Here is a 17789-nt window from a genome sequence, read left to right as displayed (position 1 = left end):
CCCCGGGCAGTCACCTTCGGCTCTGCCACTCAGAGTCCAGACTGGCCTGTGTCACTCAGCACTTGAAGGTTGCTCGAATGCCGAAATGGTCACTAGAGCCTGGGTCCTCAAGGAGCAGAGGCACTGAGACACAGGCAGCTGAGCATGGGGAGTGAGGGCTGGCAGCCTGGACGAGGTGTGCCCACCTCTGCTGGCCTTGCTGACTGTGCCCCATGAACCAGGTCTTGTGCCAAAATAAGGCCTTCATGGGAAGCTGCCACCCCAGGCCCTGCCTGCATGGAGTTTAAATCTCCCTACATCTCTCCAGAGGAGGGGAAGGGAAGGGGGCAACTTGGCCTCCTGCTCCTGCCCCCGCCCCCATTGTCAACAGCAACTTCCACTTGATGAAAATGGATTTTGAGGCCCAGGCCCAACCTATTGAATCAGTCTCTGAGGCTGGGGTCCAGGAAGATAAAGCCCAACCAAGAGCCAAAGCCCATACCTGGATAACTCCTCAGGAAAGCCGGTTAAAATGTAACCACCACCTGCAGGAGGAGAAACACACTGATTAGCTGATTCCTGGGAGTGGAGCCAGGACTACAGGCAGCGGGGGCTGCTGAGGAGGCAGGGAGGCCAGCAGGACCCTGGCCCTGAGCTGAGGGGCAGTGAGGGGCAGAAAGTATCCTGGGGAGGGCCCCCCCCCGCCCCCCGCCTACCGGGGCCCTGCCCAGGCCCACAGGCCTGTGGGCAGGCATACTGTGGGCAAGTCTGCACTTCTGGACCTGGAGTTTCCCTCTGCCAGCCAGCCACAGGCCTCACCTGAGTTTGTCTTTATGTGTGTGGTAAAGACGGGAAGCTAAACTAACAAAGGACATGGTTGACGGGAACCTAAACTCCTAACAAAGGACACGGTGCCTTAAATAGGCCAACCCTGGCACTGTTTACTGGAGGCGAAAGGTCCCAAGCTTGGAAGTTTGGGGAGTACGCCCTTAAATACATACTTAATCCTGCACAGAATTTTGCAAACCTTTTACGATCATGACCCACAGTTTCAACAAATGTTTCCCTTGCTAGAAAGGCGACAAAAGATGAAAAAAATACACAAATATAGATGACAGAAGCAAACAATTTCACAGATTACCCACATGGACAATACATTCTGATACTTCAGTTCTCTTCCTGTTCAAACCTTTAAAATCTTGGTCACAATCCACGAAATTGACTTCAAGGTTTACCAAAGGATCCCGACATGTACTTTTGAAAACCCTGACCACAGAAAGCTTTCCAGAACTGTTCCATACTCATTCTCTCCCCTGGCTCTTACCCTGTCTCGGGTGCCCGGTGTTTGCACCCCATTTTACCAAGGACACAAAGAAGGACTCTTGGAGGTGAATTGTCCGGGGTCTCAGTCAAGTGCCAGTGCCACTTGACGGACACCCGGCCGAGGCTTCGTGCAGAACAGGGTTTTTCTCTGGGTGGAAAACCCCTTGCACAGCCCAGGACGGGCAGACACTGAAGAGGGGCACGAGGAACCCAGCGCGGGAAGAGCAGTCACCACAAAACAGCCAAGGCCCTGGGCGACCTCAGCTGGCCTTGGGGAAGTCCACCCTTCTCCGGGTGACTGGCACCACGGGGGTCCAGCACCCACCCCAGAATCAGCTTCCTCCAGTAAGTTTCTCTCTGGGCAGTTCATCCCTGCCCCCTCCTGCAGGCGTGGCCTGGAGCTGCTTTGTTCCCAGCCACTGCGCACACCTCATTTCTGTCCTGGCCTGAACCGGGAGGGCGCCTGGCAGGCTGTCCCATCGTCGCTGCGCCACATGGCTCTCAAGGAGGCATTCAGGTGAGTGGGGATGGTGGCAGTGGGGGGGTGGGGAGAGGGATGGCGGAGGGGGGTCCAGGGTTGAGGAGGAGGCACCAGTGCCAGCCCACTGAGTGCCAGCTGAGCCGTGTGGAGACGCCAAGGTGACGGAGGGGACAAGCACCCAGGGTTAGAGATGGTCTAACGGACGCTGGAGACGGACGCTGCTGTGGGGGAAGACCCCGCCCTAGGAGCACCTGCAGACCGTGAGGCGCTTCTCTTAACTCTGAGCTCCCCCTGGTGAACCAGAAATCAAAGGTCAGGGGGCGCACCCCTACTGAGTGTTCTCTCTCCTCCCACTAGGACTGGAAATTTGTTCCCACTTAATGACTGATCTTTAGCCCCTTTTTGAAAGCAAGGAGGGTACAAGGAGGGGGGCTTAGGGTAGGATTAAAGGACCCCCTTCTACAGGTAGAGGTGTGCTGAGGTCCTGAGGTCCTGAGCAGGGGTCTCTATGGACTGAGGGCTCCCAGACTGGGACATAGGAAGGGCAGGCCTGGCTCTTAGCACCCGCCTCCTGGACCGGATAGTCTGTGCCTACCTGGGCCACTTAGGGCCCACTCTGCCTCGCTGCCCTGAGGGCTGTGCCCAAGATAAGCATCAGCTTGCCCTGGCTGGGTTCAAAGGGACTGAGGAGAGGGTTGGGAGAGCAGCAGAGGGCAGCGAGAGGGCTGCTCCAGCCTTTTCGTGCCCCTGCAGCACAGACTGTGCCTCCAGCCATCCAGGAGCCTGGCATGGAGCTGCGAGAGGAGAAAGGAAGGCTTCTTGGCCAGAGGGACTGGCCAGGAACCGAGGTGCTGGGCAGGGACAAGCCTGTAGGGAATGGTAACCGAGCCAGGCATCCTTGGGAGATAAGCCCCCGGGGATGAGGGGGGACCAGGTCATAAGACGCCCCAAAGTCATGCTAAGGATTCTGGGCCAGGAGTCATTCAGCCCTAAGGTCAAACCTCCCACACTTGCCAGTCTGGGAAAGGGAATGAGGGATAGGAAGCTGCTCCGCTTACTGAAAACAGAGTTACAAACAGGCCGACTATGAGGCGAGCTCCCGGGCTTGGCTCCTAGGACTTGAGGGCTAGGAAGCCGGGAAACACATGGCCTCGGGGAGCAGCCACCTGGTGTAGCCTAGCGAGGGCCGGAGTGGCTCTGTGCACCCGGGAGCAGGCACGAGCAGGTGGGTGTCGAGGAAGCTGGCTGTGGAGACTGACTCGGAGCCTGGTGGCCGTTTGCTGGACAAGACCCAACTGGGCAGAGAGAGGTGGGGGGCCTGAGGATTGTGGCTAGTGCAGACTGTCACAGAGTCTGCATGGCAAACAATGAGTCCGCCCAAGGGGTGTGGAGGAGGGAGTGTCGGGTTACAGAGGAGGCAGAAGCCACAGAACCTGGTGACGACAGAGGGAGGAGGGGTCCCGCCTAGTAACTGGGACCAGGGGGGGGGGGGGGTACGGCAGCTTGAGAAGCGCTGGGGTGTCTCTGAGACACCCCAGTGGACACGGCTGTCCAGGAGACACACGATGGTCCCGTGCTTGATCAGGGGCTGCTGGAGACAGACTTAGGAGTCCGCGGTAGAGACAAGCCAAAGGGTGAGATGACACACGGGAAATGGTAGCTGATCCAAAGGACAAGCCTCGCCAAGGTGAGGGGACAGGCTGGGGGGAGGGCAGTGGGCAGGGAAGAGAGGCGGGAGGGGGCCTGCAGGGCCCAGTAGCCAGGCTGTGCAGACTGGAGCCCAGGATGTGGATTTCATGCTAAGAGCAAAGACACGGGGGAAGAGGATGCGCTCATGGCTTTGCAAGTTCACTCTGGGGAATGAGTTGTTGAGGGGCCAGAAGCAAAGGGGCTGGATGGGCCTGTCGCATGGGGCCTGAGAGATGAGGAGTCAAGGACTCCAAGGCCTCAAGTTGAGAAAGAGAGGGTGTCCCTGCCATTTTCCAAGACTGGGGAGGCCTGAGTAGGGAGCTGGTCTTTGAGGAAAATCGAGTGTTCCTTTTGGGGCTTCTGAGTTTGAGATGCTCGTGAGACGGGCTGACAGCAACGTTCCCAGGTGCCCACTCTCAGCCCACCCTTGATCCCCGGCCATGGACCATTCCTGCCAGAGGCTCTGGGCAGGGGTTGGCCCCGCCTCACTTCCAGGAGGGGCTTCTGAGAGAGGCTGCACTGTAAGGAGGTATCTGGCGTCTGTCAGGGGCCTGGCACAGAACTCCTAAAGCCCCCGGAATTCCCTGGAAGGAGTGTCTTCTGCTCTCCGTAACCAGCGCATCACAGCTAGTCTGTGCTAATGAGGGGCTGGGGCAGCCTCCCTTGCTAGTCTTGGGAAGGGCTGGTTTTCAGAGAGACCAAGTGTTGAGGGCTGCAGCCCCATCCCGATCTCAGGGGCACAGGGGCGGGGGGCTGCTGAAGACCAGATTATGAAACTCTGGAACAGCAATGTTCTGAGCGCACCCAGGAGGGGGAGCACATCCATGTGCTGGGAGGGCACCGCCCCCCAGCTCCACAGGGCCAGAGCGCCTGCGCTGGGAACCCTTCTGGACCTCATTCAATACACTCGTTACCAGGCGTCATCATGGCCTTCGTAATAAGCCAGTAAATGCAAGTAACGCTCCTTCTTAATTCTGTGAGCCATTCTAGCAAATCATTGAGCCAAAAGAGGGGGTGCAGAGACCCCCCAATTACAGGAAGAAAAACAGAGAGACTAGTCAAGGAGCCAGAAGTTCGAGGACCAGGGATGTGTGGCATCTGAAGTGGGTGGGAGCAGGCTCGGGGACTGAACTCTAACCTAGGGGACCTGGGGCTCGCGCTGGGCAGGCAGCATTGAACAGAGCTGCTGGACACCCACGTGGTGCCAGGGAACTGGACGTGGGGCTGGGAAACCACAGGGGATGGCTAGGGCAGAAGGGGGAGCTGGGCAGAAACACATCGTTTTCTTCCCTTAGATTAACAAAAGTCGCAGCCCCTCATTGTACCATCAAACATTATACAAGTGTGTTGAGCAAGAAGGGGACATCCCCCCAGGGTCAGTCCACCACGAAGGGGTGTGTCTCCTGAATCCACCCAACACGGCGGCCCCCAAGCACCTGGCTGACTCCACTCGAAATGTGCCGTCAGCCTAAAGCACACACGGGGTTCAGTCTTTAGACTTAAGACTAGCACGTAAAATATTTCAATGGTTTTTCTATTGGTTACACGTTGAAATAATATTTTGGGTATACCCTGGGTTAAATTTAATTAATAATCAGTGTCACCCATTTCTCTTCGCTGGGTTACTGTGGCTATTAGGAAATGATAAATGGAGGGGCTCGTGCTGTATTTCCAGGGGGAGAATGCCGTTCTAGATCATTCCCCGCACACTTTAGAAAAGAGCAGCGATGAGCCTGTCCATTCATGCGCGGGCCACGGGTCACAGAAGGGCGATCAGCCTCGGTGCAGAATTCCGTTGTTTCCACTGGGGCTTTTCCAGAGAGCACGTCTACGTCTACCTCATTCTCCGCAAGGCCAGCTGGCCTTCCCCCGTGTGAGTACACGCGGTTCACACCCAGCGCCCCTGCGCCAAGCACTGGGGTTCATACCCCTTTGCTATTTCAAACGATGCTACCAGACATCCCTGGGCCCCAGCGGGACCTTGGCCCGCTGCCGCAACGCCATCTCCACGGGCGGGAAAGCCGGTGGCTGTGAGCACTGAAAATGTGCCCGTTGAGGAGCCAGACTTGGAAGGCTTCTCAGGCAAGGCTGAGAGATGTGGCTTTTATCTTACAGTTGTTCGGAAGGCTTAAAATGACTTGGTGTTTTTCTAGATTGCTAACTGTGTTTTCCCTTCATTAAAAAGCAATATTAGCCCCTTCTAGATCATGGAAGGGAGGGGCTCAAGGAGAAAAATCTACTATAACTTATTGCACAGACACATATGTTTTTCCTGTTAGCCTTATTTTCTGGTGCATGTTTTTATTCTTGCTAAATTGTAATCCTAGTGAACGTCAATTTTAGATCCTGCTTCTTTCAATGTAAGGTTTTTGAACAAACACTTTTCCATGTGATGACAGAGTCTTCATACTAAGTCTGCTCGGCCGGACCCTATGACTGGACACCGGGCCCCCTTCAGTTATATACAGAATGTCCTTCCCTGAATGCTTCCCGTCAGCACTCTCCCACGCTCTCCCTGGGGTGAAAGGACCATATGCATCCCCCCATCAGTCCTGACCCCTCAACCCCCAGTTACATCTGGTCTCTCCTCCTCATGGTCAAACTTGTGGGAAGAGTCGCTTCTTCCTTGGCTCCACCCCTGCACCTTTGCTCACTCCCCTGACAGCTCTGCAGGCCCCTGCCAGCACCGCCAGCGCCCCTGAGCCCTAGTCTCTGAGCTCTGCCCCTCTCCCGAGACACCCCTGCCCCCTCAGTGCATCCCACAACTCTCCTGAGCCTGCCAGCCTGCCAAGCCCTAGCCCCCGGCCCCAACCAGTCAGGCTAATGACCAAGTCTTGCCCACCCCACCTCCCGGACAGCCCTGCACCACCTACTTGTCCCCCGATTCCACTGACAACATCCTGATTCATGCCCCTGCAAACTGGCGCTGCCCTTGAACCTGTCCTCCTGCCTCTGGCCTTGGCCTCCCCTGCCTCACCCTGGCAGGTCCGGGCTCAACAGCTCCACTGAGGCACTTGTTTTCAAACAGAACTCTGCCTACAAAATCCCCTGGAGGAAACACCTTCCGGGGTTCCCCAGGCCCTCAAGATGACGTCCAAACCCTCGAGCCTGGAATGCCATCCCTGGGTGATCAGGCCCAGGCTTAGCTCGCGTCTCAACTCCCACCGCTCCCTTGGCCCGCACCACTATGGCTCAGGTGCGGTTCCAGGTACAGTCCGAGCTTTCTCTCACCTCCCCACTCCTGCACATTGTTGCTTTCCTTCCTCCCTCCCTTCGCCATCCACTGCCTTCTTTGCCAGGATAACTCCTAATTCTTCAGGTCCCATCTTATGGGTTACCTCCTCCAGGAAGCTTCCCTGACTTCCTCTCCCTCTGTCAAGGCGCAGGTGCCAAGCTCAAATCTGCCCTCCTGGCATCTTGTATTTGTCCTAATCAAAGCTACACTGTGCCATGTTCCATTCACCTGTCTGTTGTCTGGTATCTGACACAGCCCCTCTCTTGCTGGCCCCCCATATCACCCTGACACCACTCCCTGAAAACAAAACGTGTTTCTCCGTCACCCCTGAATCCCTGACCTCGCACAGTGCTCGACTGAGTTTGTGCCCTTAAATATGTCAAATGCATGACTAAACAGAAAGCAGTGGTCCTGATGCTGAAACGCCTCATACTGAAGATGATATCCTTTGAATGGGTTCCCAGACACGGGGTTATTGGATTAAAGGGGATATATATAAAAAGCTTCACTTCCCATAGCTAAGTAGCTTAAAAAAAAAAAAAAGCTACCACATCTAGCAGACGCAAGAGTGTCTATCTCACCATGTTCTTGCAGCTCGGCTATTTTCATGTCTTTCTTTTTGAAAAGAGCTCATTTTCTAAGCAAAGCATAAGCATGCCACCTTGCTCTAATGTGTATGTCTCTGCCAGTAATCAAAGCGAGGGTGTGGGGGTAGGGGGGTGTTTTCCATACGTTTGCCTACTAAATGCATTGCTGCTATGAGGATTGACCTGCTCGAGTGAGAGACACAGCCAGGGCAGACTGAGAGGTAGTGACAGGACTCTGCGGGCTGTGCAAGGGGCGACTCTTGGCCTGGGAGGGGGGAGGCTGCTGCAGCAGTCCTGGTGAGGCGGTGGGGGTGGGGGGCCGGTCCCTGCAGGCCTGGGGGAACAGGGCAGGCAGAAGGAGGGGATCAAGAAGGCCAAGTCAACTCCCCCAGGACTGCCCAAAAAGGCTGGGGAGACAGAGGGAGAAGCTGGGGTGCAGCCAGGTATCTGGCTTGGCCGAGTGACCAGGAGGAGGTACTGTGCACTCAGAGGGGCACAGGTGGATGCCTCGCAGAACCACTGGCTAGAGGCACCTGTCGAGGGGTGCTGGGGCAGGGCAGAAAAGGCAGGGGCAGAAGGGTCTCGAAGGCCAAGGGCAGCAGGGGCGGGCAGGCAGAGTTCTCAAAAGAGATGGGGGGGAGTTGGGGGCAGATTTTGGGAGGACTTGTAGGCCAGGGAGCGGAGTTGGGAGGTTTGTCCAGGGGATCGGTTGGGGTCTGTTCAGGACTAAGAACATAAACAATAGCTAAAGCTTACTGAGCCGTCACTACGTTTGGGCCTTGTGCGAAGAGCACACGTGCGCTCTCCGCCCACAGCAGCCCTCTGGGATTTCTATTACCCACATTTTGTAGATGAAGAAACGCGTTCCAGACCCAGAAGCTTATCCAAACCCAGAAAGCCGGGCAGGGGTGGAGGCCGACTGGAGCCCGGGGATCTGCCCCAGTGGTCCTGCCATGCCCCTCACGGCAGGGTTCCAGCCTCTCTCGAGGGACGGGCACACACGGGGAGAGAACTGAATCAGCTCTCCAGAAGCTAATAAAGAGTCTCGACTTTGGGGGCCCCTTCCTGGAAAACCACCAGCCATGGACAGATCCCAAAGTCCACCTCCTCTGGGCCAGGAACGGGGCCACTGAGCTCTGCTGGAAGAACCCAGCCTGGTGACACATGGCTGCTCCCTCCAGCCCCGCAACTCATCTCTAACCCCGACTGCTCCCATGCCCAAGGTCATTCTCACCCCCGCCCAGGCGAAGCAACCTAACCTGAAGTGCCTCAAACCTGCTCAAGGTCATGCCCCACAGCACTGCTCCTCAGAAGGCCTGGCTACCTGGAGCAGGGCGCGGCAGACGGCTGGGAGCCAGGCGAGGGAGCACAGCAGGCGCTGAGGTGTGCCCGCCCCATGTGCCCGCCCCTCTCGAGAGACTGGAACCCTGCCGTGAGGGGCATGGCAGGACCACTGGGGCAGATCCCCGGGCTCCAGTTGGCCTCCACCCCTGCCCGGCTTTCTGGGTTTGGATAAGCTTCTGGGTCTGGAACGCCAGTTTCTTCATCTACAAAGACCTCCAAGATGCAGCCCACGGAAAGGGCAGGGTGAGGCGTGGAGCCTGTGCGTGGTGCTGCGTGGAGGGGAGGCACAGGAGGACAGGACAGAACCTGCCACCTGTCCTAGCTGCGTCCGCACGACGTGCACAGATGCTCCCCGCAGCACGTGCCAACCTTAACGGCGCAGCCTCGGTGCAGAGCCAGGGCCGGGGCAGGAGAGCGCGTGTGCTCGTCCGACCCAGGTGAACAGACGCTGTTCTGCGCACTCAAAACATGCAAATACAGCGAAACATCCAGGTGACTCATCTTCCACATACGCCTGCACATGGGCCTGTGTGTACACAAATGAGCTGCTGATGTGCCCCCCACCCCCCAGGGCCTGGAAGAGAATCATCAGGCGGCTGATCCTACTTGCACTTGGCCTCTTAGGGCTGCGCCTCTACGGGCTCCCTGTCATCAGGTACAAACCCCACCCCCGCACTGGAGGGTGGCCACTAAAGTGGCCATCATGGCCCAGGCATGAGTCCTTGGGGCACGCCCTCCTTGTAAGGAGCAGAGAGGTCTGAGCCAGCTGGCCTGCCCCTCACTGCTGCCCCCACCAATAGGCATCTGGACATCCTCATCCCCATGGGTGTCTGCCCTTTGGCCAAAACGTCCCTGTTGAGAGACAACTTCACAGGTCTCCTGCGACCCTGGTAAGGAGCTACACCCACCCCCACTCCGCCCCTAGGTGCCAGGCACCAGCACTCCTGGCCCCCCAACCCCCTTCCCTGGCAAAGTCAGGTACTCCACCCAGTGACCTCCATCAGGTCAAACACTGCCCAACTGTCAGCCCGAGCTAGGGATTTCCAGGGGCAGGGACTGTGTCTAAACCCTCTGGGAGTCCCCAGGGCCCCACAGTGGGGGTGGGGCAGTGAGCAAATACAAGTGGGAGGGTGAACGGAGCTGTCTTCCCATCCCTGTCCTGGCCAGGGCCAGGCCTGAAGTCCTGACCTGTACCTCCTGGGGGGCCCCCATTGTTTGGGATGGCACTTTTGATCCAGATGTGGCCCAACAACAGGCTAGACAACAGAACCTCACCATCGGACTCACTGTCTTTGCTGTAGGCAGGTAAGGCCGGGGGCGCGGGGGGGAGGGCAGGGAGGTGGGCATGTGATGTAGGGTGGTGGGGCACCCTGTTTCCCAAGACAGCACCCCTTGTCCCAGATTCCCCAGCAGAGGGCAAGGCCATCCTTCCCCTTCCATTCCCCCCTGGACACCACCCAGCACAGGCAGCCAGGGGCACGGAGCCATCTCCACCAGGGAGGCTGCCCAGGGGCTGCGCTGATGCATCTGGGTCTGGGGGTGAAAATGGTCTTTCAGAGGAGGGTGGGAGAGCAGCCAGCTACACAGAGCTGCAGGGGCGCCACGGAGGCCAGAGCTCAGGTCAACACCCGCCAGGAGGGTAGGTCCACCTGGCAAGTGGGATGGAGGGAGGGGGGCTGGGGAGCTGAGGGTTCCTGCCAGGGAGAGAATCTGAGCTGCGTAAAGAGGGGAGGGGGGGGGGGGGGGGGGGGGAGGAGGAGGACACTGAGAAACTGGTAGGGCCGGTCGTGGGTGGGACCCTGGGAATGGCATCACAGGAAGGGTGGAGCTCACAGCGCAGGGCAGATGATGACGACCCAGTCAAGGGGGTGCCCCTGGGGCAGGGAATGGCATCACAGGAAGGGTGGAGCTCACAGCGCAGGGCAGATGATGACGACCCAGTCAAGGGGGTGCCCCTGGGGGCAGCTAACTGAGGGTGGAGAACAGCATCCATGCTAGAAAGGAGGCTCATTGAGAAAGCACCTGGGCCATGGGTGAGCCCCCAGAATAGAGGAAACTGGGAGTAGCAGGTAGAGAAATCCCAGGGGCACTGGCCTCCCTGGTAAGGTGGTAATGGGGCCCACAAGGGGTGTCCGCATTACAGAGGCGATGCAAAAGGGGAACTTCTAGCTATGCACGGCCATCAGACGCCCTGGCCCTAAGGTACAGAGAGGCAGTGCTCAGAGAATTAAAGGAAGGTTTCCCGGAGTGGCACAGGCTGCTCTGGGAAGGCAGTGAGCGTTCTGCATCCAGGAAGAGGTATCTGCGAGTCTGTGATCACCTACATCACACAATGACTCCAGGGTCCCCGACAATGGAAGGGAGACAAAGCCAGGAGCTTCCTCTGGGAGGCAAGGGAGCAAATATGCCTCCAGGCACAAGGGCTGACCAACTGCTGGGCTTCTCCAAGGCCCTGGGGCCCTGCCACTGTTCTGGGTGTTCCTGCCTAGGCCCCAGGGGTCAGAGTTTCCGGGTCTACAATTCCAGGGCCTGAGAGCCTGAGTTCCAAGTTTCTGTGAATCTACCCCACTGGGATGCTGAGGCTTCTGAGGCCTCTGCAGTTTCTCCTTGTTCCACCAAGTACAGAGCAAGCGCAGACCAAAAGGCACAGGGGTCAGCACTAACCTGGGTTCAAATCCCGGCTCCACCACGTCCCAAGCGCATGCGCTTGCTCAAGTCACCACAGCTCTTTGTCACCGTTTCCTCATCTGAAAAACAGAAACAAAAATCAACAGTGAGGAATAAATGAGGTCACCCACCTTGACTCAAGACCCTCTGCCATGCGGTATCTATTCAAATGTAGTAGGCGTTCTTGCTGTTCTTTAGGACCCTAGAATCCCAACGTCTGTTCACACAAGGTTTCCGGCGTCCTGGTCATCTAGATAAGGAATTACCACAAACTAGGTGACTCTGAACAACACTGTCATTATTAGCGCTCAGGGTTCTGCAGGCGGGGAACTAGGACAGGGCTGCCCAGCAGGGCCCCTCATTGCCCCCCCCACAAAATGTCTGGAACTCTACTGAGAGAGCTCAGTGCCGCAGGCTGGCGGTGCCTCTCCACACAGCCTCTCTGGGTGCTAGTGGGGGTCTCCTCACCTGGATGCAGCACCAAAGCTCTGGGGTTTCCCATAGAAGGCTCAGGGCTCCAAAGGCTGAGCTCCAGGCTTCAGGGAACTCTGCTGAGCCATGCAGATGGGCAGAGCCCACCTTGAGGGCAGGAGTGGCAAACAATTTGCAATGGTCCTCAGTTCACCTTGACAGATTCTGGGATTGGAGGGTTCTGGAGTTCCAGAGACTGAAGTGATAAGGCCCAACACAAGCCTGGAACTCAGGACCTCAGGACCCTGCAATTTCCAGACCAGGAACCTGTGACCCCTGGGGCTACACAGGAATACCCTACTTGGCACCCGGGGCAGAAGGGGAACAGAGAGGCCAAGGCCCCAAGCAGCCCAGCAGTTCTGTCCACCTGGCCTAAGGGACAGCCCTTGCTGTCGCAGTTTGCCGCCTTCCTTCCCGGGGGGCCTCCTGGCTTTCGCTGTCTTCTAGAGGGGGGCGGGGGTAGGGCGGAGAAGCAGGGCCTCCAGCAAGGATGCTGCGCCAGGACTAGGAAGCCCCAGGTGGGCAGGGGTGGGTGACCGAGGCTGCCACGCAGGGCACCGCGTCCCGTTGACTCTGGGGCCCTCCCTCCGGGCAGGTACCTGGAGAAGTACCTGGCGCGCTTCCTGGAGACGGCGGAGCAGCACTTCATGGTGGGCCAGCGCGTGGTGTACTATGTGTTCACCGAGCGCCCGGCCGCCGTGCCCCGCGTGGCGCTGGGCCCGGGCCGCCTGCTGCGCGTGGAGCGCGTGGTGCGCGAGCGGCGCTGGCAAGACGTGTCCATGCAGCGCATGCACACGCTGCACCGGGCGCTGGGCGGGCGGCTGGGCCGCGAGGCGCACTTCGTGCTCTGCATGGACGTGGACCAGCACTTCAGCGCCGCCTTCGGGCCCGAGGCGCTGGCCGAGTCGGTGGCGCAGCTGCACGCCTGGCACTACCGCTGGCCGCGCTGGCTGCTGCCCTTCGAGCGCGACGCGCGCTCGGCCGCCGCGCTGGCCCCGCACGAGGGCGACTTCTACTACCACGCGGCGGTGTTCGGGGGCAGCGTGGCCGCGCTGCGGGCGCTCACGGCGCACTGCGCGCGGGGCCAGCGGCGGGACCGCGAGCGCGGCCTGGAGGCGCGCTGGCACGACGAGAGCCACCTCAACAAGTTCTTCTGGCTGCACAAGCCCGCCAAGGTGCTGTCCCCCGAGTTCTGCTGGTGCGCGGACATCGGCCGGCGCGCGGACATCCGCCGCGCGCGCCTGCTCTGGGCGCCCAAGGAGTACGCGCGGCTGCGCCACTAGCCGCTCCGGCGCGGGCCCGGGCGAGGCGGCCCACGCGGGGCCGGAGGGAAGCCGCGTGCGGTTCCCGGCTGAGAAAGATCCCGTGGGCGAGTGGGAGCAGGCGGTCCTGGCTTTGGGGGAGCTTTTCGGTTTAAGAGAAGGGTCCCCTTTCCATGCAGGAGTGCCTGGGGGGCTTAAGCTGCCCCTAGACCTTGCTCCTCTGGGCTGCTGACTGCAGCGGGTGCCTTCGGAAGAGCTGTTTTCATGGTTCCCCTGCCTCTACTCTCTGATGAGGCAACTGATAGACCAAAGGAAGCTGTAGGGAAAGAGGTTAAGTCAGGCCTGTGTATGCGCTCCCGCCCAGCCTCTATGGCCAGCACCTGCGGTCTGGCACTCCTGGCTTGCCTTGCCCGCGGATGCCCGCCGAGGGGCTTGAACACCTTTGATTCCAGACACTTGGGCTGAGAAGCCAAACAGCAGCAGCGTGAGCTACGTGAATGCGGACACCTGTGCCTGGAAGCAAGGGCTTAAAGGAGCCCCTCGGCTCTGGCAGGGAGCTTGGGGTCACTCTGAGGCTAGGGGGCTCAGTTGCCATCTCCTGCCGGCTGGGCCGGCCCCTGACTCAACATTAAAGGCCTGTAAAATGATACCGAGGGCTCCAAAATTCTCTTTCCATCCGTGAGAATCAACAGTGAACCTGGGGGTGGTTGCACGGCAGAAGCATAACTGCCTAAGCCACGAGGGCCTCTGAGCCTGCAGTGAGGTCCGCATCAGGGGCCAGGACTGGCCCTCGGGTCACGTAGAGCTGCCTCTGCGCCTGAACCACAGAGGAGAGGCCAGGGTGTGCCCTATTCTTTGGCGTTGCCCTTCCACCGCCCCCATCATTAAGCAGAGTGTAGGGTAGGTGAAAAATTGGCTTTTTTCTGCCCCCCTGCCACTAGCGTGGATGCCTGGGGCAGAGGAACATGGGCATGTGCACCTGTAATTGTGGACATCTGGCGCAGAGAGCAGGGCGCATGCCTGTGAGTGCAGCACCTGTGCCGGGAGGCCAGGGGTAAAAGGGCAGCGACGCTCTGAGACGGAACTACCACTGCGGGAGGACGGCTCTGAGCAGAGACCGTGAGACTGAGAACACTAGAGAGAGGCCAGAGAAAGAGAGCAAAGATTTGCCAGTGGCTGGGAGGCTTGTCAGCTTGCCAGACTCGCAGGCCCCCAGCTCCTGCCCCCCGCCCCGGCCCCTTAGCCCTCCTACCCAGCCTGTGCCTGCCTCCTTGCATGCCATCTCCTGCCTGGCACTCCTGTGTACCTGGTTCCCTGAGAGAGTATTAGAGGCCTGAAAAAAAGTCCAATGAGGGCTCCAGGACTCTCTTTACGTGTCTGTCCAAATTGGCCGTGAGCCTGCCTGGTGCATGCTTGCCCTGGACAGAGTTTGTAGGTATTGAATATAGTAAGGTCCCCTCCGAAATCCCTGGGGCCTATCCCCTGGAGATTGAAAGTCCACAGAAATGACAGTTCCTTGTCCCGGGGGCGCGCAGGCTCTCTGACGAAGGCAGTTTTCCTCCTCCTCGCCTGGCGGAGAAACAGACTCTGAACGGGAGCGTGGAGTGGGCAGGCGCTCCAGGAGAGGCAGGCACAGGGCCAAGGCTATACGGAAGCCCCTGAGATGGTGACAGTGGGAAAACTGAGGCCCTGGCAAGGCGGGCTTTCACTGCAGGTCTCCCAAGTCCTTTATGGGGTGTTCTCCTAGACCTTGCATTTTTAACAGCCTGCACTGTCCCCAGGTAGGGCAGCCATTCCAGCTAGTCACCTCATGGCTTTTACAATATGATCATATAAAAAGCAGGTTCCGTTATTGATGGTAGGAAACAAGAGATGCCTCCCCTTTCTAAAGCAGTTCAGAGTTCCCCAGGGCTCCTGCCTAAATTATTAGCAAAATCCAAAAGGCCTCTGGATCTGGATTAGAGCGGAGACCCGGGCAGGTGTGCCTAAGAACAGGTGATCAGGTGACAACCACACGCTGGTACGTCCCCTCTGGGAGGGGACCAACAGCACCTTCCTGTTTGAAGGAGGAAATGATGGCACAGATATTCTGGTCACAGCGACAGGTTCGGGCAGTTTCTGGGCCAGCCCCATGCAGGGAGACCCAGTTAGACTTTTACTGGGGCGTCTTGGAGAGAGAGGCTTGACTGCTGGAAACCTGGGGCTGCGAGGCTGGAGCTGCTGTCCTCACAGAGCTGAGGATGAGGCTGCCAGAGAGCAGAGCGGGTGAGCTGAAGACACAGCAGGGAGTCAGCAAGCTGCTTGATGTCTGCACTGTCCCACTTCCTGAGTCAAACACCCCCGTTTGGACCGGCCTTTCCTTCACCTGCAGCCAAGCTGAGTCACTGTCTCCCTCCACACCTGGTACACGCCTAGCACACGCCTAGCACGGGGCCAGCACTGACGGGCTCTGGGGAAATCAAAACACTGGCCCCGTGGCGACCACAGAGATGAAGGGGACACCTCAGTCCCCTCCATCACCAGAAGTTTCCAGCAATCAGGGCAGCGGGGCAGAACGGCCAACAGCGGCAGGTGGTGGAGCCGGCTGCCCCTCTGGGAGCAGGGGCAGGGCCCTTTCTGGTGGCCCGGTGTGTGCGCAGAGGCTTCAGCACCGCACACGGTGAAATGTCTGTCCCTGCCATTTAATTGCAACGTGACCTTTGGCAAAAACCAAAACCAACCTCTCCTGGCCGGCTGCCCACTTCACAGGGGGTTGTGAGGGAAACACCAAGCACTCCGCTCAGCAGCTGGAGCGGGGCTGGGGGGCTGGGAGGGGCGGGGAGCAGAGGAAGGGCCCCCCAGCCCCGCCCTGGCACAGAGCACGCCACACGCTGCCACCGGGTGCAGGAACGGTTTATTCTTAACAGAGAAATACACAGAGCAGAGGGGGTGGGATTCCTGTTTCTTGCCCCCTTTAGTGTTTGCCCCCACATTTGCGTTTTGTTTTGCTCCCCACCCCTTTTCCTAAATAGAATGCCAACTTCTTTCCTGCGGCGTCGAGGGGCACCTGCCCTCGCCTCCCTGTCACCACGATGCAGACTGAGAAGCCGACAGACTGTTTTCTCTTTTTTAATAAGGTAACTAGTTCTAGATACGGTGGCCTGGAGGTCCCATAGAAAAAAGCAAAGGGGTGTTAACAGCATGGAGAACAGCGTATTTACAGGGGAGTAACATGCGGACGAAAAGCTACAATACTGAGTATCAGACGCAAGTCAAACAAAGGGGCAGGGGCGGGGCGGAGAACCCCACGGGAAAAGAAACCCCAGGAAACGTTAAACTGGTAAATCAATGGCGAGTTAAGGCTTAAAAAGTGTATAAAAATAACACAGTTAATATTCAAAACGGAACTCCAGATACAGAATATATAGATGAGTTTCTGTCTAGTTTTCTTTTCTCTTTCCCGGGGGATGTCGGGGGGCTTCTCCGGGCTCTGTACATATAGTTCCTATATACATGGACACGCATGGCTTTCAGATTGGGGTGTGTCTGTGGGGGCTGAGGGCAGGGTCTGCTCCCGGGACCCTCCTCCCCGAGGATCCCTTCCCAGCCGGGGGGCGCCTAGGACCTGGGCTGGAGATGGCCCCTCCAGCAGGGAAGACGAGTGGCCCCTCCCTGGGCGCTGCCCCAGCTGGAGGAAGTTCTGGGGAGGGGGTCCTCAGCCCCAGGCCTGCTCCCTCCCCATCCCCCTGCCCACAGTCTGGGATGGGGGGAGAGGTAGCCGATAGATTTCCTGGCCAGCACCGAGGTAGACTGGGGTGGTCTTCAGGGCGGGGGGGCCAGGTCTTACCCAACCCACTCCCACCCCATTTCCCTGGGCCTGCGCCCAGCCCAGCCCCACGCCGCGCCCTTTGGTCCTGCGCATCTCCTGGTCCCTCTCTCGTTTCTCGTCCGAAGCCTGGGCAGCCCTGCTGGCTGCCCCATCCCTCTGCTCAGTGATGCCCAGGGCACAGCTCAAGCGGTTGAGCTGGGCACACAGGGCTGAGTGGCTCACTCCAGCTGCTTCCTGCCCCGTCCCACCTGGGGGCCCTCTGCAGTCCAGAAACCCAGGCCGGAGCCTTCCCGCGAGACCCGAGGCCGTGGCAAGAGGCGGTCCCCCGCTGCCCTCGGGTGCTCTGTGTCCATCTGTCCGATTCTTTTCATTTCTCGGTCTTAGCAGCACCAACTTCTTGGCCAATAAATATCTTTTTTGTTATTTCCAAAACAAACTTAAAAAAAAAAAAAAACAGTGAAGCAAGTGAAGGGTGGGGAACAAAAAGAAAACCCAACAGAGGTTCAAAGTGCTCTGAGATCGTCTTTGGATGCCACCAAAACAGTCCAGAATCTTGCAGTTGGCCTGGCCGCCCCCAGAGCTGGACCGGGCCGGGCTCCTGCGGCCCAGGCTTTCTGGAAGGTCAGGGAGGTCATGAGAGAGCTCGGCTGTTCCTGGAAGGCCCCTGGAGGGAGGCGGGCCTGGTGATGCCTGGGTCTGGGTCAGCCAGCGGGCAGGGCGGGGCGGTGCCTTGGGGCGGCTCAGATGAGGGAAATTCGCACCGGGATGCCAGGAGACTCCGTCCTCTGGGGCGAGTGATGGCTCACCAGGTGCTCCACCACCGTGTGTTTGGACATGTGCTTCATCAGGTAGGTCTCCTGTGGGCAGGAGAGAGGTGGGACTTAGAACACCTGCGGGCAGGGGACACGGGAGGCTGCAGTTCCCACCGCGGCCACTGGAGGGC

General features: G+C 58.7%; 2 protein-coding genes across 4 annotated transcripts in view; one reads left to right on the top strand and one right to left on the bottom strand.

Moving 5' to 3' along the window:
- The first annotated feature begins 767 nt into the window (after window positions 1-767).
- Window positions 768-13059, top strand: A3GALT2 (alpha 1,3-galactosyltransferase 2). Its single transcript, XM_037500319.1, has 5 exons — window positions 768-1819; window positions 9210-9293; window positions 9439-9528; window positions 9806-9943; window positions 12372-13059. Exons 1-5 carry the CDS (start codon window positions 1797-1799, stop codon window positions 13057-13059), a joined length of 1023 nt encoding a protein of 340 aa, XP_037356216.1. The 5' UTR covers window positions 768-1796.
- Window positions 13060-15914: 2855 nt separating this feature from the next.
- ZNF362 (zinc finger protein 362) overlaps window positions 15915-17789 on the bottom strand; it is a 31397-nt gene continuing 29522 nt past the window's right edge. For all 3 annotated transcript variants that reach the window (XM_037501198.1, XM_037501200.2, XM_054690845.1), the window contains one exon: window positions 15915-17703. In XM_037501198.1, the coding sequence (XP_037357095.1) occupies window positions 17587-17703 (117 nt within the window). In that variant the 3' untranslated portion in view covers window positions 15915-17586. The remainder of the gene's footprint in view (window positions 17704-17789) is intronic.

The sequence above is a fragment of the Talpa occidentalis genome, unplaced genomic scaffold (assembly GCF_014898055.3).
Source record: "Talpa occidentalis isolate TD23 unplaced genomic scaffold, MPIMG_talOcc4v2.1 talOcc4.9, whole genome shotgun sequence".
Classification (NCBI taxonomy): Eukaryota; Metazoa; Chordata; class Mammalia; order Eulipotyphla; family Talpidae; genus Talpa; species Talpa occidentalis.
Note: the sequence above shows the minus strand (reverse complement) of the source record. Positions and strands in the feature narration are given on the sequence as shown.

Bases quoted from the DNA above. Each gene is read 5' to 3' on its own strand.
- A3GALT2 (XM_037500319.1), top strand. From the start codon at position 1,797: ATGGCTCTCAAGGAGGCATTCAG. The intron at 1,820-9,209 runs GTGAGTGGGGAT...CCCACCCCCCAG, and splicing joins GCTCTCAAGGAGGCATTCAG to GGCCTGGAAGAGAATCATCA. The intron at 9,529-9,805 runs GTAAGGAGCTAC...TGTCCTGGCCAG, and splicing joins ACAGGTCTCCTGCGACCCTG to GGCCAGGCCTGAAGTCCTGA.